The sequence below is a fragment of the Corvus moneduloides genome, chromosome 7 (assembly GCF_009650955.1).
Source record: "Corvus moneduloides isolate bCorMon1 chromosome 7, bCorMon1.pri, whole genome shotgun sequence".
NCBI classification, from domain to species: domain Eukaryota; kingdom Metazoa; phylum Chordata; class Aves; order Passeriformes; family Corvidae; genus Corvus; species Corvus moneduloides.
In genome coordinates, this window is record NC_045482.1 from 26123189 (window position 1) to 26149914 (window position 26726).

Consider the following 26726-nt stretch of genomic DNA (forward strand, 5'->3'; position numbering starts at 1 on the left):
TCAATCATTTCAGTGCTCCCCTTTTACTCTGGTATCCCTACACAGCTACTGTTGGAACCCTGAGTTCTGAGAATTTCAGTCTTTCAGTGCTGAGAGACAGTGATCCTCAGAAGCACACTGCATTTGACCTTAAGCCTTGGGAAAGGCTTCCCAAATTTTGTGATAGCACTGAGGTTGTTGCTGTGTAATTAAAAGTTGTATCACTGGGTGGAATATGTAGAGATGTAGAAAAATTAGGTTTATGGGATATATGTAACAATATGGAGGATTTTGGGTGTGGATTTGTTCTTCTTCTCTCCTTCCTTCTTCACAAATCTGGGTGTTCTGGTATTGTGTCAAAAAAACCCGCAGTGCGGATCACAAATAGTTAGTTATTGGATTATAAGTAAAAACAAATTAGTCAGCATTCCATAATTGGGTAATTTGGACTTTAAAAGGCCTTGGAAGTTAGAACTCATGGCCATTTTCACCTTGTTAACTTGGAGGCACACTCTGTGCAGCTGTACTATAGATAAGATATAATAAACATCTAAGTCTGAAGATGAACTCCCTGTCTCCTGCCTTTTAATTCAAACTCTGAGTAAAAGAACTCACAAAACAGAGGCAAAGAAGAAAATAAATGATAAAAGAGAAAATTAATAAGCTACTATATTAAATTGCTCAGAAGCAAATACACAGACAATGAAATTCACTTCTCTGCATCAGAGATTATTTTTTCCCAGGAACAATAATGGTGAAAAATTTAGACGCATTGGGGCACAGTATGAAGTTTTCAAGGATTCATCAAGGTAAACCTCCAAACAAATAAATTATATTTTTCACTGGGATAGCAGCTTTTTGTAGACAACCCCTAAACACATGCAAATGTGTCTCTGAGATCAGAGAATTAGAAAATAATTTAAGTTGAAAGACACCTCTGAAGGTCATGCAGTTCAATCCCTTGTTCAAAGCAGAGCCAGGCTCACAGTTAGGTCAGAATGTTCGTGTGGTTAAATACAGCAGCACGATCTCTGCAAGGAGCACTTAAAGTAAATGAACTGGGACTCTGGTTAAGATTTCACTGAGGCTTTGCCATAAACTGTATGACCCACTTGGGGCCTGAATCCAGTACTCACTAAAGTCCAAGGAAAAACTCCCATTGATACTGATGAGCTTTGGATAGGTCCTTTTGTGTCCTGACTCTATATTTGTGAAGTAAAAATGACAACAAACTCCAGGATAATAATATTTTTCTATTGCTGTTGGGTACTGTGAGGATGAATTCAACAGACGTCTGCTGGCAACTTGAATGATGCCTCCTTTTACTCCCTTGTCTTCAAAGACACACTTATATTTAGATTGATCTTTCTAAGGCAGCTATATGGTCCCATTACTGTGTATCTGAAGAGCTCACAGCCTTTAATGCTTTTATCCTCCCAGCGCCCCTCTGATGCAGGGCTGTTCCATTATCTATGCTTTACTGATAGAGAAGGGAGATAGTAAAGCTCAGACTGGTTCCAGTGGGAATAAAATGCCTGCTTACCTTTATATCTGCACATAAACGGCTTACCCAAGGTCATTCAAGTCGTCTGTGGCAGAGTGAGTGTCCCTACATTTTGAATTCCAGGTGAGACTCCTCTGCCTTAAACAGAGGGGTCTTTTTCCCAGAATTCGGAGCTGGGTGTAAGGTAGCCATTGGAAAAAATAGAGCCGGTTTAAAAAGAAGGAAAAAAAATATTAGAGTACCTAAAAAAAGTGTAATGGGGCTGGGGTGGGGGGAGTAGAAACAGGGGAAACACTATTATTAAAAAAACTGGTCATTGTACAGAAGTGCACTTTTCAAAAGTTCCAACTGTGCTAGAATGGCTATCATAAGAAAGTCTGGTGAGGAAGAAGTTTCAAGCTTTTGTGATGTCCTGCTGGAAGACCTCTTTGAGATCTCCCAGTCAGAGGAAAATTAATGGTGGAATCAAGAAAGAAGGTGGTAAAATCATCTGATTAGGCAGCCAGGATCAGGCTGTTAGAGCAGACAAATGAGCAGTGGTGTGACAGGAAAGAAGAGAGACAGATTTTCAGAAGATTACAGCATGGACATGTAGGACATGTTGAACAGAAGATTTTTCACATGGTTCTCTTTCAGTGGACGCTTAAATTTCCTAATGAATGCCTTTAGGTGTGTAATCCCAGTGGCATCCAAAATAAACACTACAGGAAGTCTAGGTCTACTCCAAAGCATCACATGCCTCTGGAAGTTTATGCTCTGCTGAGGTCATGAGCAATGAGAAAGAAGAACCTGTCAGATATTGGTTCAAGTCACCCATATTCACTGGGTGAGGCATCATTAAATGAAGCAATAGTCAGCATTTTACCCATACAACAGTATACGTGATGAGTTAACGTATTTATGTAAGTTTCACATTCCCAAAATGACACTGTCCAACTCTCCTCTTTGTACAACAAAACAATACTCTAAACACTGTAGTAGTAGGAATTTCTGGTTTGTTTTTATTTTTTCCATCACAGAATAGTGTGCAACCCGAGTAAGTTTGGATAAGATACAAAATTGTGAAAAGTGGTTGGTAGACCAGATGGTTCTGTCACCTGTCAGAGGGACATTGACAAGCTGGAGGAATGAGAAAACAAGAACACTGAAGTTCAACAAAGGAAATGCAAAGATCTGCACTTGGGTTAGGAAGAACCCCATCCACCAGCACTGGCTGGGGCTGACCAGCTGGAAAGCAGCTTTGCAGAGAAAGACAGCTTCCCAGTGGGAGAAAAACATGGACTTACTGGAGGGAGTTCAGTGAAGGGCTGAAAAGATTATTTGGGGATCAGAGCATCTCTCCTATGAAGAGAGGCTTGACAGAGCTAGGACTGGTTATCCTGGAGGGAGAAGACTGAGGAAGATCTGTGATTTTGTGAAGGCTCAAGGACTCTACCCAGCATAGCTAACAGCTATGGGGTAAAACCTGGAAAATTAAATCCTGATAAAGAAAAAGTTCATCAAAATTCACTTAGCATATGAAGAAGAAACTGGAATTAGGATTAGGCTGGAATTAAAGTGACTTGCTGGGATGCATTGTGTGATTTCCAGTAGAGCAGTAATACCTTTCACCATCTGCATGGCCAAGTTTTAGGTTTTAGTGCCATTACAGAATAAGAACTACTGCTATTGCTAAAACAAAATCCCAATAAACTTTGGGGCAAGAGAGAAATAGAAGAAGGAGAAAAGTTGATGGTGTTCAGTAGAACTGAGTGCCTGACCTTTGGAGATACACCTGGGCTTTCTGGCTTTGCAACAACTTGCACTTGTGAAGTTAATCATATTTTTGTGACTAAATCTAGTTTCTCTCCATAATGCTGAACTGCACCATGTCAGCTTTCTGGCTACGTTTTTGAAGGTGTTTCAACAACCTTTTGGTTGGAAAATCCTTGCTTTATTGATTTGGTGTCTATAGCTGCAGCTCTAGGTAGAGCTCAGGATGAGTAATGTTCTTTCAGATTTTCAGCACTACAGCTGACTGTTGACAAAATGAGAATTTCAGCTTAGCTCTGAATTGGGCTGAAAACTGTCAGGTGCCCAAACCTGTCCACAAAGCTTGGAAGATGGCTTCTGAAAAAAAACCAACCATTATATACAACTAAGGGGATACTCAGGTCCTGCTGGTAATGTACTTAATAAAACGTGATGCAGAATGCACTACTGTCATTGTACAGAGTTACACTGCACTAGCAGACACTAGAGGATGTCTGTAGTTTCTGTCTAGCTGCCAGTCCCACAGGCCTCGTGTGCTAATAATGAAACATATAAAATTGCAATGGTGAGACAGATGTCAGGCTTGATATGGAGGTCCAATTTGAACAAAGGACTGAAATGTCTGTAAAGAAGGAAGCATTTAGAATCTTGCTGAGAAAGAACAAGACCCTTATATAAAGGAATATGACATACTTGACAATAAAAAAAGAGGAGTTCTATTTTCCAAATTTCAGGCAGGGTTTTCCTGGTCTGGTAATGGCTTTTGTACTCCTCAAAGCCATTACCAGATCAAGAAGGTCCATGTACAGAACTTGTAGAATTGTGGCCTAAGTGCTATATGCAATATTCCTTGCAGAATTCAAATGGAAAAAGACTGAAAAAAATGTCAGTCATTGAAAAAAAAGTAGAGGATGAAGGCTCATTTTGCTGTTCTTATCATTAGAAAACAGAAATGGCTGGAGAGGAGCAAGCTGCAGTCAGCAAAATGGTATCATTAGGCTGGGATGCTGCCCTGTGCAGTCACATAGGCTATATGAATCACTTCACTGGAGGGAGAAGTAGGAGTACTTAATATTGCTATTGGTGCAAACAAGTAAAGCTGCCAAAGTTTTGCATTGATGAAATACATAAATAGGAGTACTGAAATGCTCAGGCCAACGCTTACAGCAAAACCATCCAAACAAACCCCCAATTCTATCAGAAACCCAACACGCAGCACAGGCTAATTCCAGCACTATACGAATCAGGAATATTTTTAGTAGAACCTACCTGTGACCTTGCCCAAGGTGAGTGACTTAATGGCCTTAAAATCAATCTCAGAAAAGTTGTGTTTGAGTTTGAGAACTTGATCAACCTGGAAGAGGTCAATAAAATTACTTCAGTACAACAGCACATGGACACCCCTAGATCTCATTGTACCGCAAACTTCTGGGAATGTTCTCAGCTGCAAATCAGCTAATTCTGCCCCCAAGCGTGATTCAGTTTCTAAAGATAGCAAAGTGAATGTGCTTTGATTTTAGCATGAGAAGCTGAAAGGTATACCAGAATAGTCATATAAAGGACTTTGAAGAAACTTCCCCTGCAGAAAAGCTTAAAATGTCTGACCCTGAAATCCCCCTGCTTCTCAAAATCCATGTCTAGTCACTTCAGAATACACTCAAAGGAGGCCCCTCTAGAAATGTATTGTGAAGAATTAGTTCTGCACAGAAGAAAACCACAGAGCAGCAGACAATAGAAGATTGGTACTTGAGGAAAACCCTGGCTTTTTAGCATAAACCTTTTTCATAGATAATAAGGCCTACCCACCGCAGTTTACCACCCCGAGATGGAAACTGTAGAGGAAAAAAAAATGCAGCGCTGCATGTTTCTGTCTTCTCATTCTATTCCTTAAGACACAACCTCTCTACAGACTCTGCCACCCTTCCCTGTTAAATGATTTTTGCCCAGATCTAGCCAATCTGATTTGCAATATGAACTGCTGTAATTAGCCTTAGAAGAAAAGCAGAAGGAGCAGTAAGATGGTTCTCTTCTCCCTGCCTTGAAAAAACAGATGATGCAGGGAAGCAAGGCAGATGAGGGGTTTTGTCTCTCATGAGGTTGTCACACTCAGCAAGGCTTGCTTCTAGTTTCTAGGATGGGGCACTGCCATGTACATGGTGACTGCACCCTGTATTCCCTCAGCTGTTCCTTTTCTGTGAGAGGATAAGGCAGCTGGGGTCACAATCTCCCTTGGGAAACATACCCTCACTGAAATTACTCAGCTTTTTTCTCCCTTTTGCAGTTTTTTCATGATCCATACTGTGTTTCAATGGAGACTACAGATCACACAGACACTCCTAAGCCGTGGAACCACTTCAGTGGTCCAGATGAATTTCTGGCCAAAGGTGTTTTCTAATTCACAGATTTTCAGAAGTAGGGGAAGGACCCCGCAATGGAAAACATCACTGATGGGCACTTTTTGAATAGGATCTAGATGGAGCTTTGCTCAAAGGGCTGTTCTGCTGCTGGATCAGTGTGAAAGCTTTGCCTCCTGCCAGTGATCAGGCACTGAGATCAGGGAGCCTGATTCCCAGAATTCATAGAATAATACAATGTCTTGGGTTGGAAAAAACCTTAAAGATCATCTCGTTCCAACCCTCTTGCTGTGGACAGGGACACCTCCCACTAGACCAGGTTGTTCAGAGCCCCATCCAACCTGACCTTGAACACTTCCAGAGATGGGAATCCACAACTTCTCTGGGCAACCTGTGCCAGGGTTTGTGGCCTGAAGTATAATTTAGCACTCAGCATAAGCCATGGCATACCTGGATGACGAGCTCTCTGCCTTCCCTGTTAATCTTCACGTGGTGCAGCTCTCGGTTGGCAAAATTTCCAGAGTCAATGGTGAAAATGAGGAGCCCATCCTTACTCAGCTTGTATCGGACCTGTAAACTTCCTTAAAAGCAGAGCAAAATTGCATGTATAAAACCTGTGTCAGTAATGGGGTATCATTCAACAACTCTACAGAACAAATAACTCATTTTCTTTTTATTGCAATGGAGTGACAAGGTTAATAAGTCAAGAAGGAGGTTGAAAGAGTTCAAACTGTAATGAAAAGTGTGAAGAAAATAATGCACTGGAGGAGCTTTCCTTCCTTCTGGGTTAACAAACTGCTATGGAGACATATAACTTAATGAGTAACTAAGTATACCAAAGGCGAGTGTGCCTGTCTGCAGGTCAGACACTGAGCACTGCCAGAAGCTGATCCACATTATCCTGTGAGGGATCACTTCCAGCAGAGGGCATGCAGGGCTTGCACTGCTCTATTAAACTAATAATGCTGGATTTTATCATTCCTTTTCATCGAGATGGAACAGACAACACAGAAGACAGTGACAACTGGGAGAAGGATAACTTAATTTCAAACAGTTAAAGGCCTGTACTTGCATTATCATTTATATGTAATAAAGAAGTATTTTTACTTTTACTTCTAACACATTTGAAGGAATTAATGTAATTCATATAAAAATGAATGCCAAACATCTCATTCAATCTTGCTATCAAAAAGCATTGTGACTTCTGATAATTAACAGTACCATAACAAATAAAAATGCACAAGAAAACAAGGAATCCAGTATGAATATTAATCCTTCAACAAATCACTACAGGGAATGAATATCTATCTCTATATATATATATATACACACACACACACACACAGAGGTACATATGGCATAATCTAAAAGGAAAATAATCTATTCTGGCAAAATCCTTTCAATCATACTTTTCTGAGAATTAAGGAGCAGGGAGAAAAAAAAATCTGAAATTTTGGAACTCTTTTTATGCATCAGCAACCAAAATATATGGAACTGTAGCACCATAGAAAGCTTTTACTGTTTCCAAAGAGAAAATGAATGCTGACAGCACCCCAGCCCTGAGAAAGGGTCCTGCATTTTTTCCATGTTCTCAAAATTGTCAGGAATTTTTCCACCTCTACACACCTCACAGTGAAGTTGCTAGTCCTTCAAGATAGGACCCCTAGCCCAGTTAAAATAGTTCCCCCTCGTTTTCCCTTGCCAGGATGTTTTGCTCCTAAGAGCTGTACTTTTAAAAAAGTATTACAAAATTCAGTATATCCCAGATGAGCACTGACACTCTCTGGGATTTGTAGGATAGAAAAAAAGCTTCCAAAATCAAGAGGGAAAATGAGAATGAACTACTAGGATGAAGGCTTTTAAGCTGATTGAGAGGTCTGCTGGTTCAGGGGAAATTTTAAAGTGAAAATAAAAAAAAAAAAGGGATAAAAGGCATTTACATTCTCACACATAGTCATGGACTTTAGAGGGGAATTTGTGAAGAGATCAAGGTCAGTAAAAACTGCTAAATTATTCAGTGTGATATTATAGTTCCCAATTCACCTGCCCCAAATCATACTGCAGATCTCCCAGCCCTCATTGCATAGTGAGGGCAAGGAGGTGCTGTCTGTCACCATGAATGTCACACTCAAAGGTCCAAATCTAAATCACAATCACATTATCTGGTACTGAACAAAAGGTGCATCAACAGGGATTAACAGTGTAAACATCTTAAAAACACTTTAGAAACACATGAGAAAAGAAGCCCAAGTGCAAGGAAGTTCTTCAGATTTGCTCTGGGCAGTGGGTGAGCTGATAAAAAGCGCAAAGTTTGACTGACCCTGAATACCACAGCTAAGATCACCACACAGAATAAGCTGAAACTAAAATGGGATAGTCTAACAGACTGGTCCAAACTAAAAATCATGTCTCAGCAGGAGTTTTATAGGCTGCCTCTTAGCTGGAGCCTTTGAAAGAGATGTAAAGCAAAAAATGGAACAGGGCCTTAGTTTGTAAATGTGAAAAAAGCGTCTCTGCTTTTTTTGAATGTTATGAACACACATGTATATAAAGTATAATTGGTACTACTGCATGCAGGTGATCAACAACAGCAACCAGCACATCTGTGTTCAAAGGGAGTCAGCATGGCATGCAGTCTATCCAGGCTCTCAGCTGCTGCAAACAGGGATTTACCCATTGACTTTGTCAGGAAAGCACTGATTTTAAACCAGAAACCATCTGTTCCATTTGTTGGGAGACAATGGAGGAGGCTCTTGGCATCCATTAAGAACAGATCTTACTTTCTATAGTGGTGCAATTTCACCTTAAATCATGTAAAGAGATCAGTGAACAGCATTTTATTTTGTCAAATTGCTTTGAGTTTCAGTGGCAACTTTTTTTATGGACAGCTGCTCTTCAAAACTATTGAATTCAAACTGGCATTTTGCCTGGGGCCAAATTTGCATTAATATAAACCAGAAGTACATGGGCTCATCTCTTGAGGTGTTTTTGAATTTTCACCATTGTAGATGAGAGCTGATTTTGCCTTGCATTCAATACCAAAACTTCTGTGCTCAGATTACAGAATAATTTTCTTGGCAGATTAAATTGCCATTTTATTACTTGACAAGCAAAGTAAATGGATTGTTAATTAGGATTATCATTAAGAATTTTATTTTGTCCTCTGAATTTTGATTATATGGTCCACTGACTTTCTCCATCACATCAGACCAAGTTCAGTAACTGCAAATGGAAATCAGTGCATAAACCAGCTCTATTCTCCCTATTCTCTATTTTGCATCATTTTTGCCTCACAATAGGGGTTCACACTAATCATGAGCAGTGTAATTTCTGTCAGTCTTGTTGTACTCATGCCTGTCATCCTCTTTTCAGCTCTCCATGTCTGAGCATGCGCACCTAGAGTGTCATAATGCTCAAGCAATGTGCAGCCAGTCGTGTTCCTTCTCTAATGTACATCCAATTGCTGGACACAATTGCTATTAAGTCAATAAATGAGGAAGGGAAAGGAAAAGAAAGATATCTTTATTTTGGCCTTGAGCTGGAAAATTTTACTGGGCACATTACCCCAGCAGTATTAGGTCAGAGTAGATTCACACATGATAGTTGTAGTTATCCATCCCCTTCGGCTTTGAATTCTGCGTCTAGAACAGCCTGAGAGCGGAGCAAGCTTAGCTTAGCCACAGAGTTACTGAGCACAGCACGGCCTCTTTTCAGCACTTCCTGAAGAAATGATTCCATGTGGGCTGCCATGCTGCTGGGATGAGACCACTGCCAGTGTCAAAGCTGGCTTCCTGCACATCACTGTGGTCTTCAGTCTGCAACCTGCAATACTAAAATCCACAACTGTAGGGCTGAATGACATCTGCCTGATGATATCAAACAGCTAAGAGCCATTTGAATAGGATTCCTGGGGGTTCCCTTGTGCAGGGGGAAGTCCTGGGAAACAGAGACCTAAGGGCAGTATTTATGCCATTCCATGCTGGTGACTAAGTCAGAGGTGGCTTTTCTGAAACAAAACACTCCCAGGACACTCTTTCGATGATGATGGAGGCCAGCACTAGTACTTGCTAGAAGAACACTAATGATCAGTGTCAGCATAACCAACCTCCAGGCAGCTACAGGAATAGCATGGGGCCTTCAAACTGCTTCTTTTGTCTGAGGGATAAGCTGCTGTAGCAGCTCTCAAGACTACTGGTAATAAGGATATAAAACTGGTTAGAGATTTCAAAGTCTTCAGTCTGAAGAACAAAAACATATTCCCGCACTGCACAGTGTGAAGAAATACCTTGGTCATGGTGTTATATATTCTATGTCCCAAACCTGTGCTGACTGAACACATCAACAGAAAGCTGCCTTTCTTTGCTCTGTGTCTACAGCAGTGCCTGAGTGGAATGTCAGAAACAATCTGTTGGCTTTGTGGCCTATGCCCACCAAATTTACATCAATTCTGGACTGTCAAAGCTTGTGTTGAAAATCAAATAGTAATTTTTAAATCATCATCTAGAAAAGGGAAAATGTTATACAGAATGTTCTAGCTCAGGAAAAGACTCCCTTGTTTGAAAGACCTCACCCAGAGCTAGGTATTTGGCAAAAGGATTAAAGCAGCTTTGCAGAAAAGAGAAATGGATACCAAGAATTTGGTCTGTAAATCCATCATTCTTAAGTAAAATTCTTGTCACACATGTCACCAGGACCACAGGTCTTGTGTCATTTAGTCCAAAGGACCAAAGAGCAAGGAAGGGAATGGCATCCGTTGGAGTCTGAGACTTCTCTGCAGGACCTTTATTTAGGGAAACTGGTTTTAAACGACCCCAAATTGAACCCAACAACTCTCGCCAACTTCAACAGCACTTCTTAATGACTTAAACTGGCTGGAGCAGCTGGAAAGACATCTTGCTCTGCTCAGAGAAGCTGAGGTTAATTCAGGAGCATGTGTGGGTGGCACATTTAAAATGTACAAATTTATCACCATCGTGTAACTTCATTAACACATTTAAACCAGGGCAGCTGAAACTCTGATTTGGGGAAAATGTGTATGTACAAAATAGTGAAACACTGCATTAGATAAAAGGGCATTGGACTACCCCTGCATGTCTTGTTGCCTCAGTGTCACCCAGAGGAAAGCGTTTAGGACCAACAGAACTTCTTACAGCTGTCTCAAACTCGCAGCCACCCTTGTTGGGCTGCTAGACTTTAACTACACCACCACACGCACTCTCCAGACTCAGCCAAGCTACAGCTGAAAAATAAAATAATTAAGGAAAGCACAAATTAAACAAAGGGTGGAATGTATTAGTGAGGCTACTGATGTTGCTATGATGAAAAAAAAATTAAAATTTAAAGTATTTAGCTCGAAAGCCATTTGCAGTCCATAAGGTGTAAATGTTTGTTCACTTCTGATTGCAGAACAGCACATGGCACTTTTCCGTCCTCTCTACCACAAAATATATCTCTGGGAACTTGCACAGTTTCAGCGTGGCAGTGTCCCTCTTCATAGCCTAGATATTTAAAAATGAACCACTGTTTTCTCAGTTAGGAACAGCTGGCTTAGAAACATGTTCCTTAATTAGCAGCTTCTCCCCAGGGATATTTACTCAGCAAATTTACTCTCCATTTGAAGTGCTGCTGGTGATTTTAAGAACAGAGCCCACCTCTTCAGTGTCCAGTGATGTTTAACTAAGCAAGTAGTTGCACTTTTTTAGGAGGTGACTCTTCCTATTTGTTTTGCATGGAAAAAACAAAGAAGAAAAACTGTTGAACATACTTGCCGATATCACTACTCAGCTATTGCACTCACTTAGACAATACCGTTTCATAGGGTTTAAAAGAAAAATACACCACTTAATTTTTTGCAGTCTCTTTCAGTAATAAAAAAACCCAGGAGGTTATTTGAATGCCTCTCACTCAATGCTTGAGACATTCAAGACTTAAGGATCATATTCAGACCACCTTATATTTAAAAAAAAAAAAAAAAGAAAAACAACACTTTCTCTTCGCATTGCACTTCTTCAACTTAGAAAAAACCCCCCACACCAAAAGGAGCCTATCTGGAGGCCCATGACCTCAGCTAATTTTACAATCCTGCTAGACAGCTGGACCCAGATTGAGATTGTCACTTAAACATCAATAAATGTAGCTGGTTCCCTTACGTGACTGAGAAATGTGTTTAACCTTCACAGACATCTCATTCCCACCAGCTGCCAGTTGGCTGAACACAGACTGACCAGCAATTAACAAGGAATGGGCAGATGCTTCTTGCTCCAAAGGTAAAAAATACAGCAAATCTAAAAAATTACCCAGAGCATCACAGTCAGAGCTCATCTTGCACACACTGAGTGGCCTAAACACAGAGCTTATTCCAGTTATTTTAAGGGGACCACTTATCTGAACAAAACAGCTCGTGTACACGCTGATGTGGCTGGGTCTAAAATGGGAATTGGGCTAACCCATGGATGTGGGAAAATCCTGAACACTGTCTCTCCAGCTCAGCTCATGGGTAAGCATACACAGTGGTGCTTTTATGTACCCTGGAGGACAGAGCACTGCCACAATTTGGTATCTACCAGCTTGATGGCTGCTGACCAATCGTCTTCCTTCTTTATGCCACGGTTTATCCTTGGTAAAATACATGAATGTTCATTCACTGAAAAATGACAAGAAATCTCTGAGGGAGGAGCAATTTAAAAAACACACTATTAGTCACTATCATTATCTCCACATTCCTAGATATTTCTTTTAGGTGAAGGAAGTGTTTACTGTTTCTTTTACAAAGTGATGCAACATTAACTATCTTTATTCCCTGAAGGTGATTGAATGTAAAGATGAAGGTGAGAACTGAGGGTTTCAGTTATAGTTAAATCTCCCTGAAAGCACCTGCTTTCTGGCAGTGAGATTTGTTCTCTGGTAAATTTTAAACCATACCTTTTCTACATATTCTTCAAAATTTTAAAACACTTTCACTTTAAGACCCTTCATTAACAAAGGCTATCACAGAATCACAGAATGGTTCCGGTTGGAAAGGACCCTAAACATTACCTGGTTCCAACTTCCCTGCCATGGAAATGGACATGGGAACAGACACCTTCCACTAGACCATGTTGCTCAAAGTCCTATCCAACCTGGTCTTGAACACTTCTAGGGATGGGTATCCAAAACTTGTCTGGGCAACCCATTCCACTGCCTCAGAACCCTCATAATGAATTTCTTTCTAACATCAAATCTAAACATACCCTCTTTCAGTTTGAAGCCTTCCCCCCTTGCCCCATCATACCTGTGTAACATGTCCCTCTCCAGCTTTGTTGTAGCCCCCCTCTAAGTACTGGAAGGGCTCTAATTCTCCTCAGAGCCTTCTCTTCTCCAGGCTGAACCCCAACTCTCTCAGCCTGTCTTCACTGGAAGGGTGCTTCAGCCATCTGATCATTTTTGTAGCCCTCCTCCAGACTTGCTTCAACAGGTCCACATCCTTCTCATGATGGGACCCCAGAGCCGTTTGAATGCTCTGGGTGGGATCTCACAACAGTGGAGTAGAGGGGGAGAATCACCTCCCTCGACCTGCTGGCCACGCTGCTTTCGATACAGTTGGCTTTCTAGATTGTGAGATCACGTTGCCAGGTCATGATGAGCTTCTCATTAACCAGTGCTCTCAAGTTTTTTCCTCAGGGCTGGTCTCAATCCATTCTACATCCAGCCTATATGTGTGCTTGGGACTGCCCACAATCATATTCAGGACCTTGCACTTAGCCTTGTTGAACTTCATGATATGAAGCCTCTGTGTGATACTATTGGACCAAATGTTCATATCTGTGCTCAAATCTCCCTTTCTGTCTTTAAACACACACTGGACGCTGACAGTCTCACACTCATTCAGTAGGCCCTATGGTTTACTCACCTTTGTATGAAGAAGAATCTTGCCAGGCTTCCGTCTCCCTCTGTACTTTTTACTTAAGAATAGCAGAGCAGCCAGGCTGGCAGGAAGAGTTTTTATTCTTTACCCAGTGAATGAAATATAAAGTATCATCCTATGACTTTTATTCCAAAAGTTCAACCTGGCCTTGCAAATTATGCAACATCATTAATGCTGTGTGAACAGCTCTTGGTAAAAAAGACTGAGATCTGTTGTGATACCCTGAGAAAGTCATCCCAGCCTGCCCTCACCGAGGATCTGCCTCACAGTTTCCATTTTTCCTAATATCCTTTAACCATTCTTCTTTCCATTTTGGCAGTACAGATGCCTGTTCAAGCAAGGACTTGTTTCATGCTGACCTAACAAACAGCCATTATGTTCAGCAATGAGAACAAAGAAAAAGATGGTATGAACAGGAAAAAAAGAAGCAATTTGAGCACTACATGATGCCTGAGCAGGAGAGTGAGCAATAATCTTTTAGACAAAACTAGTGAGAAGTAATCATATGCTTCTTCTAAAACCTCCTTGTCATTCTTAACTCATAATAAAGGCAGCACAGAACTTTGTGGATTAATGGCTTTCTAAGGTTAATGATGCTCATTTGTGTTGAGCTCTAGAGAAACTGCCTGGCTGGTCACCAATCTCTGGGAAATGTTCTGCTCCTCTAACCAGTAAGCCCATCTAAGGATTGCCTGTCATGTGGGTTATGCCACTCTCTGCAAATGGAGAAGTTGGATCCTTTAGTCAGTGACCTCCTGATTACAGCAACCTTTCAAGGGAGATATCTGAGTTTACAACTAGCTGCAACCACTGGCATACAAGGAACTGACTCATGTTCTTAAGTCATCTAATGGGGAAAATGAGTGGAAGAATAAAAAATTTACCTAGTAAAAATCCTTTTGCAAGAACCATATAATGATAGCATTGTAATGACTTTTCTCTAGTAAAATATATGCTTATACATATAAGCTTTCAGTAATTTACCTTCAAATGCATACTTCTGTGATTTTTCAAAGAACCATGGAATGGCTGAAGTTGTAAGGGATCTCTGGAGGACATGCTGTCCATCCCTGTCCCACTAAAGGGACCCTTCAAGTCAGTTGCCCAGGGCCATGTCCAGATGGCTTCTGAATACCTCCAAGGATGGAGACTCTACAATTCTCTAGGCAAGATGTGCCAGTGCTCTGGCACATCTAAAAAGAGTTTTCTCTTTCTCATATTCAGATGAAACCTCATCATTTTTGTTTGTGGCCACTGCCTTTTGAGTGGCCTTGCAATGACATCTTCCAGTTCTGTCATCACTTGTGGGTGCATCCTACCAGAGCCCATGGATTTATGTGTGCCCAGTTCGCTTAATGTCCATCCTCTGATCTGGTCCTCTTTCACCAAGCTTACATCTACCTTGCTCCAGACTTTTCCCCCCGCAGCTCCCGAAGGCCACTCTCACTTGTAAAGACTAAGACATAAACACCCAATTTCACTAAGAAAGGCAAGAAGGAAGAAGTCACCTTTTCATGATGCAGACATGATATGCTATGGGAAAAATTAACAAGTTAATAGGGATGCTACATACAAGATAGAGGAGGAGATTTACTTGGACCCAGACTCAGTCTCCCAAGTATTGGGCTCTCTGTTGTGTACAAACAGCTACAGTGCTCCAAGGCAGCACTTAAACAATGGTTCTGCTGGACTACAGTTTTTACTACACTGCTCAGTCTGTCCACAACACAGATAATCTCAAGTTAAAAATAACTGAAAAATTACTATCAATTTTCAAGGCTAAAGCTTTCAATAAAAGGAGTTCTGAAATACCCTTCTTTCAGAGTTACTGAAGAGCAAATATATATATGCAGCATCTATTCAAAACAGGATGCTCTGTCCTTCCTCTCATTCCTTTCAGGACAGTTCCAGAGAAATCCAACAATAAAAATGACTTATCAGCTGCAAAATGTGAGCTAGGAACTCAAGTCTTCTAGGAGATAAAGCACCTCCTATAAGCAAATGGGAACACAGGTCTCCTTCCCAGCTGATTATCTGCAGACAGTGGTCTGGAGTTTTATGCCAGAGAGCAGTAAGTTCAAAGTCAGTCTGTATATAGCCAGAGCACAGATCAATTATTAACTGCCTGTTCAACCCTTCCTGCTCTACGTAATCCAATTACAGTTCCCTTGTTTTCCCTTGTGGATCTTCAGAACATCTCTTGACCCTCCAGTATGGCAAAATAATCTTCATGAGTACAAACATGTCCATGAATTCAGCTAATGAGACAGATCTTTCAGTTCTCTCCACTTGGAAAGCAGAGATAGAGATCTGCCTGAGTCCTTGGCTGAATGTTGTGACAGCTTCTTCTTTCAAGTTAGTTTTGCACACTTAAAAATTTAAAGTGCCATATGGTAACAAAAACATAAAATAAAATTGCGTTTGGGTGCCTAGTCCACCTCTTTCCTCAAAGACTTTTTAGTGCTGGATTTGAAGTGAAAACACTAGTCAGCATTCCTATTTTCTGTGAAGTGTGCTTACAGCAGGGGAACATCTTAGTGTGTGTGATTTCTAACCACGGAAGTTTCTCTCTTTAGATAAATAAGCTGATAGATCTCCCACCACCCCAGCCCTGCCTACTCATGGTACCAAAGCCAGCTTCCCATTTAAGGCAACTGCGGAAAATTTCTTTTACATTCATCATTACTGACCAAACTGTCTCTGGCCCCTCACTCAGTGAACAACATAAGATTTCAGGGGCCAACTGCAACAATTGCTTGACATTACATTTAGAAGACTTCTATGCTATCTGCCATATAATGGCTGTGAACCAGAGCTAGACTGGGAACAATCCTCAGTCACTCAGTTGCTTGTCTCCTCCACAAAGCTGTCTCCCATACTTCCCAATGTGCCTTTCTTTCCTGCTCCTGCTCTGTTAAAAGCAGCTGTACCCGAACTTTGTCACCATTTCTCATTTCGGTCACATAAATTGTGCAGATTGTTCAGTGCCTGCTGCAAGTCTGTAAGGCACAAGGTGCTCTCCAAGGGGAACTACATGAGCAACAGTGTAGTCGAGAGGGTCTTTCTGCAGCAGTTAGCTAATGTCCCAAAACTAAGACCCACAAGGGAGCAAGGAAAAAGAACCAGAAGAGTCATCCCCCAAATCCACCCAAGTCCTATTTCTCCTATTTTAGTTTTGACCCATTAAACTTCAGAGTATTCAGTGTAAATAGGATGCCTCAAAGACTGAACTGGATTTTTTTCATCTCTTTTCCACTGAGTAAGAAAAGCTTTGGTTGTTGGAGATGCAGCTCAACAGACTTGAAGGCAAAAACAATAGAGAATTTACATGCTTTCAATAGAAAGGCTGTTTCTGATTTAGAGACAGGAGGAGATTACAGGTGATTATGAGTTTATAAGAAAAAATGAATCAGTAGCTTCTCACTAATATTTACTTTTTTTTTAGAGCGTTAACTCAGCTTACCTTTGTTACACATTTTGATTTCTTTTCCTATTCACTTCAAATGTCAGCTGATTTTAAGACTTTATAGGCCAGGGAAGTGGAGCTGATATCAGTCCTGCTACTGTATGCTGAGTATCAGAGACCTAAGAATTACTTAAGCTGTTTTTATTTGTACTGCTGTTTTTAACTGTGCCTTTTTCCTTGTCTTTAATCTTTCCTCTTCAAAGTTAGAGTCTTGCTTTCCAAAAGAAATGGAGAGCAAATGTCAGTGTGATGGCAATAGATGCTGGAAAGGTGGAAATAGAAAAGAAGGACTCAAAAGGTTTAATTTCTTATGAGATTAGATAATAAATACAGATAATTTTTCAATCACTCTAGCATAGTTTGAGATTCTCTCTCTCTTCTTTGATGCTAGCTACCTGCTTTTTTTCTAGATTAGGAATCATATTGTTTCCATGGAGAAAGCCAACAAAACTGAGAATCAAAGACTTGTGAAAACATTTTCTAGACAATATATTTCATCATATTCATATCACATTTGATTACTTGCAGGGGGGTAGGAAACATGAAGAAAGGAGAAGCAAAGTTTATTTCTACATTCTTTCTTTTAACATTTTTCTCTCCCATCATTTATTATCTTTAGGGAACAAGGCACAGATAATATTATAAAGGTACTGGTAACTGTGAAATCGTGTAATTGCAAAAATGTACAGTGAAGAGCAAGCCTGGGAAAGAAAAAAATACTCTTTTCTTGGTAGTATCTTCACATGATGTGGATAATTTCTGTGGATTGACACACTGAGAAGACTAATTAGAGATGTTTACCCATTTTCTGTAGCTTAGTAACAGGCACTATAATTTTTCTACAGAAAGAGATATTAAAAATGCCAATCATTAAAGTACTGCTAATTTCTTGGATGTGGGACCAATGGGACTACATGAGCTTTACATACATACCCATCTATGTATGTGTGTGTGTATATGTATATATACACACACCCATCTATGTACAATACATACACATACATTTGTGGCTGTAATTTAAAAATCCAAGAAAGACTGGAGAGGAAAGGAACATGCTCTTATATGCATACCATTTTCAAATCATATGTATGATTTCAAGGTATCAGTATTAACTAATGGAGGAAAGAATCCCTAAGCCATCTTTAAAACCACCAGCTTTTGAAACCTTACCTGCAAACTGCCAGGACATGAGCCCATTGATCAGAGGTAAGAACAAACTCTGTGGTATGGATACGTTCTACAGGTGGGAACTGCTTCTAGAAGTATTATATAGATATAAATTTACTGAAATCAATTGATTTTAGGTAATATTTCACACCTGACTGAATTAGACCATAGGTGCCCATACAAATTCACTTTTATATAAGCCCTTTTAGTATACTCTAACTATGAATAATCCTTGCAAACAGTTTCACTTCTCTAATGTCAAATATTTAACATGTGAAATCAGAAGTAGGAGAAACATTCTTCTCATTGTCACTTTTATTAACTAGCAATTTGCCTACTTATTTTGTGGATAATAGAAAAGAGGAATAACCGAATACGTGAGCAGTAGCTTCAAAAATAGTTACAAAAGGTGAAATACTTAATTATACGTAGACTGTTCCAATACAGTTTTTTAACAAGTGGAAAGGGACTTGGGATTATGGTAAAGAGTATTACTGCTCACCTCCTAAGTGAGAAAGTCCATTCCCATTTCTCCAGGAGCCTAACCTTTATTTAACCAATCAGTTATCCAGCAGGGACCTGGTTATGTCCTACTACACACTGTCAAACTCAGCAAGATTCCTTGAAAGTGAGCCAATAACAGAGAAGGAATCACACGCACTTCTAATGCTACAAAGGACATTGATATTCATAGTCCAGTAACTTTATGGCAAGCATAAACCTCTTGGAGGAAGAAAGAGTAACATATCTGAACATTATTTTCATTGGAATAATTTCAATTCCAACAAGACTAAAAAGTAAAAGGACATGAAATTTAACGAATTATTCCATTTGGGACAAAAGGCAGAGAATATACATGACTGAAATGACTGTCTTGAAAAAATGTCACAGAAGCATGCACTGAGTAATCCTGAAGGAGACTTTCAGGAGTTAACAAAGGTCAGCTAGTTATCTTAATCATTCTTTGCATATAGTGCTACACTTTATAGTCCAGAATTTTGGAACCTGACATCTCACCAACCCTCTAAACAACTGTTACCACCTTATTACAAGTGAATAAAAAGAGGTGCAGGTCTGAGAAAAGCACCATTGTTTGTACTGCCTGACTGTGCTGAGACCTGCACCACCTAATTTCTACAGGTACTGAGAGCGCCTGTCTCCACCTAAGCCAAAGCTGAAATCTGCAGATGCTGCAGCTGACAAAATGAAAGGTCATTTTCATTTTCATGAGCTCTGCTCCTGCTGAGCTGCTACAAGACATCCTGATGTCTTGATCCCAACCCCTTTCCCAAGCACTATTAGAGACTCCCTTCTAGAGCTCCACAATTATAGCTTGCTTATAGTGTATTCTATCAATAAAAGTCAATGTTTCTAGGTTTCTATGTTTCTAAGGTCATTTTAGATTACTGTGGCAGCAGTAAAGGTGATTTAAATGGATATTGCATTGTCATTAACTTTAGGGCTATTTCCAATTGCCTGAGCGGCATCAAAAGACCTGAGTGAAACTGAGAAGCAGATTCCAAGGTTTTACCTCAGCAGGGGCTAACCTCCATCACCCTGGAACTACACACTAGAATATTCATACATCCAAAAATCATAAACACTGGTCTACAAGAGCACATTAGAGATGGAAATCTGGGACTGGACAGGAGAGGGTGAGGGTCACCTCAGTAGTCCCACCTCCCTGCTGCAGCTTCGGTTGGTGTAGATTGGCTCAGGCAGTTATTATTCCAGTTGCCCCTCCCAGGGATGCCAGCCCCGATGCTATCCACATGACAAAGCCAAGAGATAAACTACTGCAAACTCCATAATGAGAATAAAACCTTTTTTTTTTTTCAAATCTTCTATGGCTTTATTTGACAGTACTTGAAAGCTTAGTTATTCTGGAATTTTCAAGGCTTCAGAGTGGTCTGGGTCATTCAGTCAAATCTACATATTCAACCATGTGACATTAACTTTCTGTTGTTTGCCACAGGCAACTGACTCACCAATACTCTTACTCATCATTTCCAATGCTCCAGTGCCTGATAACTCTTGAAAAATTCAAATTTCCCCATTTGTCTAAGATGATGTTTGTCTGGAGTGAGTTTTCTGAAAGGACTGCAAGGACTGAGGAGCAAGAGTTTTACTGAGAAGACAAAGGGTCTATGCCCCTAAAATCTTAACAGATTTTCAAAAAGTACCCATGTCAAGTATCTTCAAAAAGGAAATGGATTTACACTTCATGTTTTGGTGAGTAAACCTAGAAAACTTGGACATATTCTAGCTTTAATATTCAGACATACTAGCCATATTCCATTGAAACAGTCCAGTGAGGAGCAGTACATGTGCCAAGACAGAATGCAAAAGATAGAATTATAAATATATTTGTGCACCAAATGCTCTTGTACATACATAGTATTTCTCATTCCCTTATCTTGGTGGCCTAATGGATCTCAGTGTGGAATAAATAGCAAGGAATTACTATTGTACAGTCCTGCCAAATGGAAGTCAAAGCACATTTTAAGCCCCAACAGCATGATTACTCAAAGACTGACTAGGCAAGTGTAGCACCGAATGCCAAATAAAGGGACATAAACAAGAGTAATGGCCATTTTCACGAACTGAACACCATGAAGTTGATAAAGTTGCAGACACAGAAATGAACTTAAATCAGTGCAAAATTCTATACTATTCTCCCACAAAAAAACCCCCGTACAAACAAACAAAAAAAAACCCAAAAAACTTCAGTTACACTGGTCTCCCTTTGGTAGCAAATCAAGGCTACTTACCATTCTTGGAGAGAATCACAGCCAAATATTCATGAAAGTAGGTGTTGATGTACAGCAGAAGGCTTGGAGTGTGTGCCGTGAGAAAGCTGAATGCAATATTCTCCTTGGACACGACAGCATCCACATAAATGGCAGAGCTTGAGGTGCTTGCATTCTTTGTGACAGGATAAGGTTCTTGGAAAGTATAGGTAACAGAAGTGCCGGCTTCAAATAATGCAGAAACCTCTGAAAGCATATATAAATAAACCAAAGGAATTATTTCAGCTACTGCATCTTCAAATCTTCCAGGCAGGGATGGACAAGAACTGACTGCCTCAGAAGTAGAACACTGCAAAACACCCCTGATCCATCACCCTTCCTTCATTTGTATAAGCAGTGTGTCCTTTCTTCCAGATTGTTTGTCTGACAGAAAGAGTAACAGTGTATGGAGACATAAATTCAACTGTTTTAGTGCTGGAATCAGAACTCCATGAGATGGAACAGCCCAAATGTCTATCGGACAAATAAATGCTTTGTTCACCATCTTGTGACAGTGACATGTAAGGCAATATTCTCTGTTGTGCCCCCACAATAGATTTGTTCTTTCCAGTCTCCTTTTTAAAGAAATTAATTATTAAAGTAACACACTGACCAAAGACAGCCAGTAAAGGAAGCTTACTGGGGAACTTTGGGAGCATCAAACGAAGAGAAACATCTACCTGTGCATCCTCAGATCCTAGGAAGTCATGCTTCTGTTTCCATTAAACACAACATAGTCTGACTATGAATGACACAGGACAACAGCAGGGTTTTTCTTCAGTGAAGTCAGGATGGTGATTCTCCAGTAAAGCAGCTTCACCTTTACAGCAGCATCTTCTAATGGGACACTATGTGGGTGTTTGAGATGTCTGTTGCAACATCCGTGCCAAGCCCTCAGCTTTGGTAAGTGAGCATAGTTCCACAGACTGCAGTACAACTGTCCTGCTTCTGGCCAGGATGAGGTTAACTTTGCAGTAGCCAGGGCAGGGCATGGCTAGGACCTGGAGTTTATTCTATACCACCCCACATCATTTTCGGGGGATGGAGGAAGGGCTCTCTTCTGGGTCAGCCAGAAGTGGTCAGCTGGTGGTGGAAGGAGGTGAGAATTGTTTGCCTCTTTCTTGTATCCTCTACTGTTGCAGTTACTGTTTGGGTTTTTTTAAAAGTCACTGCTGTTTCCAGTAAATCGTTCTTATATCAATTTATGATCTTTACCTTTTGTGCAGTAAAGGCAGAGGCAGAAGGGAGAGGAGAGTGAGTGAGATCACTCCATGGTTTCAGTGGAATCACTGAATTTGAGAATACCATTCCTAAACCATGACAACAGCTAAGCCAATTAACACCAGCAGATGATGCAACCCATTTAGCAAACCTGTTGCATTTGTGAGGTGGGGGACAACCATGGAAATTAAAAATTCACACTGCACCTTGTTACTGAGCAGTGATTTTGTAGCTCCAAAAAGCCTGCTTGATAAATTAGATGTTCCTTATTTGCCCTGGTTTTTTTCTGTTGTTGACAGCACCTCCTATAAGCCACCAGATAGGTTCAGTGAGGACACATTTACCAAAGACTGAGCCATGCAAATCAGTTTTCTCCTGAATGCTTCATGCTTATTCTAAAGATTTCTTAACGTTTGGATGGCTTGTCACAAGAATGGCAAAAAACCCCATAAAAAGACTACCTCTTTTTGTCACATCAGTGCTCTAAAACTTTGTAAAGAAAAGCTCTTAAGGATTTGTTAAGGTGAACAAAATAAGACGAGGTTTAAAAAACAAGCCAACTAAATATTCAGACATGGGCAAACACCTGCTATGAAGAATTTCAGCCCTTTTCCCTATCATCTGGGGATAGATATATGCAATGGAATACAGGAATCATAGTGGGATATAGCTGTGAACTTCATTAGTACAACTAACACCATTTTAATTTCTGAGGCCAACACTGAAGTCAACAAAAGGAGGTCTTAGAGCCTGCTTAAGACAAACACTTAGTAACACTGAACAGGGACAGCTGATAATAGAACATCTTGAAACAGGGGGACACCAAGGTGACATGGGTGAAATGGTGCTGTAATTCAGAGTTATTGCACAAACCACTAAAGTCCTGGGATCAAAGCTTGCTGCCTACCTTCCTTGCAGAAAGGTCCTTCATAGGCTGAGTTGGTACAATCACAGAAGTAACCATTATACTTCTCCACACATTTTCCTCCATTATGGCACAGGTTCCCGTAACTGCTGCAATGTCCTGGGCATCCAGGTTTAACACCAGGTGTCATTTTAGCTCTCTCCTCGAGGTCAAGTTTCTGTCCATTTAAATGCAGAGATCGAATGCATCCCAAAAAACCCTTCTGTCTGGAAGCTGTTCCCCCTGAAAAAGAGAAAAACAGACATGCACTCACTGGTGAGTCTGCACAGTAATCAAAGCCATGAAGTTCAACCCTGAGGTACAAACATGAAACCACAAATTTAAAAAACTATTATATATCAATGTGTACAGTTGCAAAAGATGACAGATGGACAGCCTTGGAAATTAAGGTGTCTCTCTATTTTTATGAAAGGACTAGAAAGCTGTATGTGACACTTGGTAATTCTTGTCTTTTTTGGCTTATCTACTGCCCTGTCTGACATTGAAACTGCAAATTCATTTAGAAGAAAGATAAGTTTCTTCATCTTATGTCTGCATATCACCAAATACATGAGAAAACTAAACCAAAATGTTGGGGTTTTGTTGTTTTTTTCTATTTGTTATCTTAGTACAAACACCCTAATCCCACCAGCAGGAGAGTTACACATGCTGATGAGTCCAGATAGCAGGGATGAATCATGTTCAGCACCAGACCTGCTGGCTGAAGGGAAATGACTTGAGTCTGAATTTATGCATGACTGCCCAGCCTGATGTGTTGCATGTAAATGGCTGTTGTAGGCCTGAAACATGAGTTCAGTTCACAGATGTGTTATTTATTACAACAGATGAACATGATTGCATTTCTTCCTGAAGACCAGGCCTGTATGCAAGAGGGCAGTTCAATCTCTACAAGATAACTAGATTCATATCTGTCGAATGGAACTGCTAACAGTGTTACAGTGAAGGCATTTTCCCTAAGAGGTAATCTCTGAGAATGATAATAATGATGATTGTTGAAGTTCTCTATGAAAATATAACAATTTTTCTTATCATAGGCTTTTTTTTTGGCAGTTGCCAATGTTTTTCTTTTGAAGATACTGCAATTTTGATTGCTGCTAGGAAATCTAGTTCTGGTCCAGGAGTTATCAGCATTTGCAGACTCTTAAAAGCTAGCTTTATTGGTGATTCTCCTGCAAAAGTAGTATGAAAGAACTTATTATTCTTCTGTAGAAGTTGGCTCTATTTCAAAGCATACGATTTAAGAGATTATATCACTTGATAAGCCCTAGCAGAAGAGCATTTGTTTTTTTCCATAAATTAATTAAAGCAAGACTTTTTCAAACTAAAGAGAATGCAGCAACAGTCTGAAAAGGAACTTCACTCAAGGCCTAGTGTTCTACTACACCATTCTGTCATACTTTTCTTTCTGGAACATTAATAGCAGAAATACTGGATGTGAATTAGAGTAATTGAACTATAGATAGTATGCATGAGACACATTTATTCCATGCTCATTTTCTGACACCTTTCTCAGAGAAGTAAATATTTTTAAGTTTCTCTTTAGCCAGCTATTTCTTTCAGGTGGGCAAACGTTAGCTCACTTATTTTAAAGACCCTTTGAGGACAAGAATCAGGCCTTCTGCATTTGCTGCACTGCATACACAATCCTTTTATTTGGAGACTTTGTTCCAAAACAAAACACACAGAATTTTCAGTAAAGACCATGCAAGTAGAAATGGGATTTCTCCCTTTAAGGCTACTGGTTACTCTGTTTTCTTTTGCCTGGAGGCCACCATAAATATCACAAGGATGAATGACAGCTTCCTTGCCTCTTCTCTGCACACATACAAATCCCAGCTATAATATATAAAAAATGAGTAAAAACTATTGCTAACTGTTCTATGGATGTCATGTTTATTGCACTACTCATATTCTTATTGCTCTCTAAAGCGCTTTGGAAAGCCACATAAAGTTTTTCACTCTTCTATTTTCTGCAGAGCATAGAGCTTAACACAGACTAACTACATGATCCTAGACCAGTATTGATTAAGCAAATCTATTGCTTATTTTTGGCAGTTTTCTTCAATTGACTTGACCTAATCTTCATATACACTCCCGCAAAGCAGAGGAAAAACTGAAAACAAACAAACAAAACTCTTCCCCAAATTAGGCTTTGCAGATTCTTCCAACTCTAACAGAAGCCTGATGGGCTAGAAACTTTAATGGATGAAACCTAAATGTTTTATTCAGGAAAACAGATTTTAGGATAAGCCTAAGGACCGTAAATACCAAGGCTGAGGATGTACTTTGCTGAGTGGAGGTAACAGTCAAATGAGACATGCTGTTTTCAGCAAGGTGTTTATGCAGCCAAATTCTTCCGAGGAGCCTTTGGGAAAGGAAGGGAGAGTCTGAGAGGAAGAGGCAAGAAGCTCACAACTGAGTACTCACAGCATAGTTTGGTGACACAATTGGATAAAAAATTAACATTCTAGCAATGAGGTGAGGATTTGCTTTAAAAAAAAAAAACAAAACAAAGGACTTTTTGTTAGTAGAAACTGGATTAGGGAGGCTGAAAATAAGTATTAGGAGCATCCTTGCTTTGTGTAACTGATACAAAGAAAAGGAAAGGATGGAGAAGCATAGGGATCATAATCAGGAGTAGGAGAACTTGCCATGGTGCTCCTCAGAAGACCTTCAAGTCATACTTTTTACTCTCAAGCTGAAAGATGTACAAATCATACAGGATACACAAGAATTAGGCATTAATTCCTCCTCTTGGCCTCCAAAATATTCCAAGGCATTGACAAATGCTTTTAAATCCAACAGTAAACAAACCCCTTCTTTTCCTATAATTCCTTGTCTCTGTCTCCAGAGAAAGCTTCTCAGATGTTGACTTTCTCTGGGTTATGTTGCCTTTAGCCTGTCTACAACAGACAGAGGAGATTCACCCAAGGATTCATTCCTTGCTCACTTGCTCCCAAGACAAAACTAGGAACCCAAACACTTAGCTTTGCTAATTTCCAAAATGTACCAAACAAATAGCACAAAAACTGCTGACCAAAGCTTTGTACATCAGATTAATTTCTCAGGATTTTTATTTTGCTTCTCTGATGTTACCAGTCTGAGTTCAAATCCTGTTCTCAAAGTGGTCTGGGAGGACATTCTTTCCCATCCCTGTGATGGATCTCACTCCTTCACCAGTAGGGTAAGACAGAGCTTCATCTCAGACTATGCCACAAGAGGAGATGATGACACAACTACTCCAGGACCACAGGAATAGCTGCACTACACAAAATTATGCCACACATTTTGAGTACTGAAAACAACTGTCCATTGAAAGGAAAGGTTTTTGAGTGCCCCTTCCAAGCAAGTAATTTGCCGAATTGGCTCGTTACTGCGCAGTTTGGTGCAGTTGATGGTACTTAGCCTGCACATTTGTTTGGGGCTTGCTCCTTCTACTGTACTTTTTTCAAATTAACAGAAGAAACCTGACCAGGTACAAGGACATCCATGCTCTGACTGAGGATTTTAATGCAGCCAGAAGCAGTTAGATACCCAAGACCCACTACAAGAAAGGCAGAAATGGTTTTCAAATTCTTTTAGGCTGCATTAAAATCCAAGCTTGTTTGAGTGTAGTGGCAATACAAAGTCATTTTTCTCTTCCACTTCACACACACACAGAACTAT

The 26726-nt window shown here is 40.1% G+C and overlaps 1 protein-coding gene across 1 annotated transcript in view; it reads right to left on the minus strand.

The window, feature by feature from the left end:
• Positions 1–26726, minus strand: part of CNTNAP5 (contactin associated protein family member 5) — a 279817-nt gene that overhangs the window by 19846 nt on the left and 233245 nt on the right. Inside the window, exons 18-21 of the mRNA XM_032113776.1 lie at positions 23043–23282; positions 20897–21121; positions 6040–6170; positions 4505–4589 (exon numbers count right to left, since the gene is read on the minus strand). Of these exons, the coding sequence (XP_031969667.1) occupies positions 4505–4589; positions 6040–6170; positions 20897–21121; positions 23043–23282 (681 nt within the window). The remainder of the gene's footprint in view (positions 1–4504; positions 4590–6039; positions 6171–20896; positions 21122–23042; positions 23283–26726) is intronic.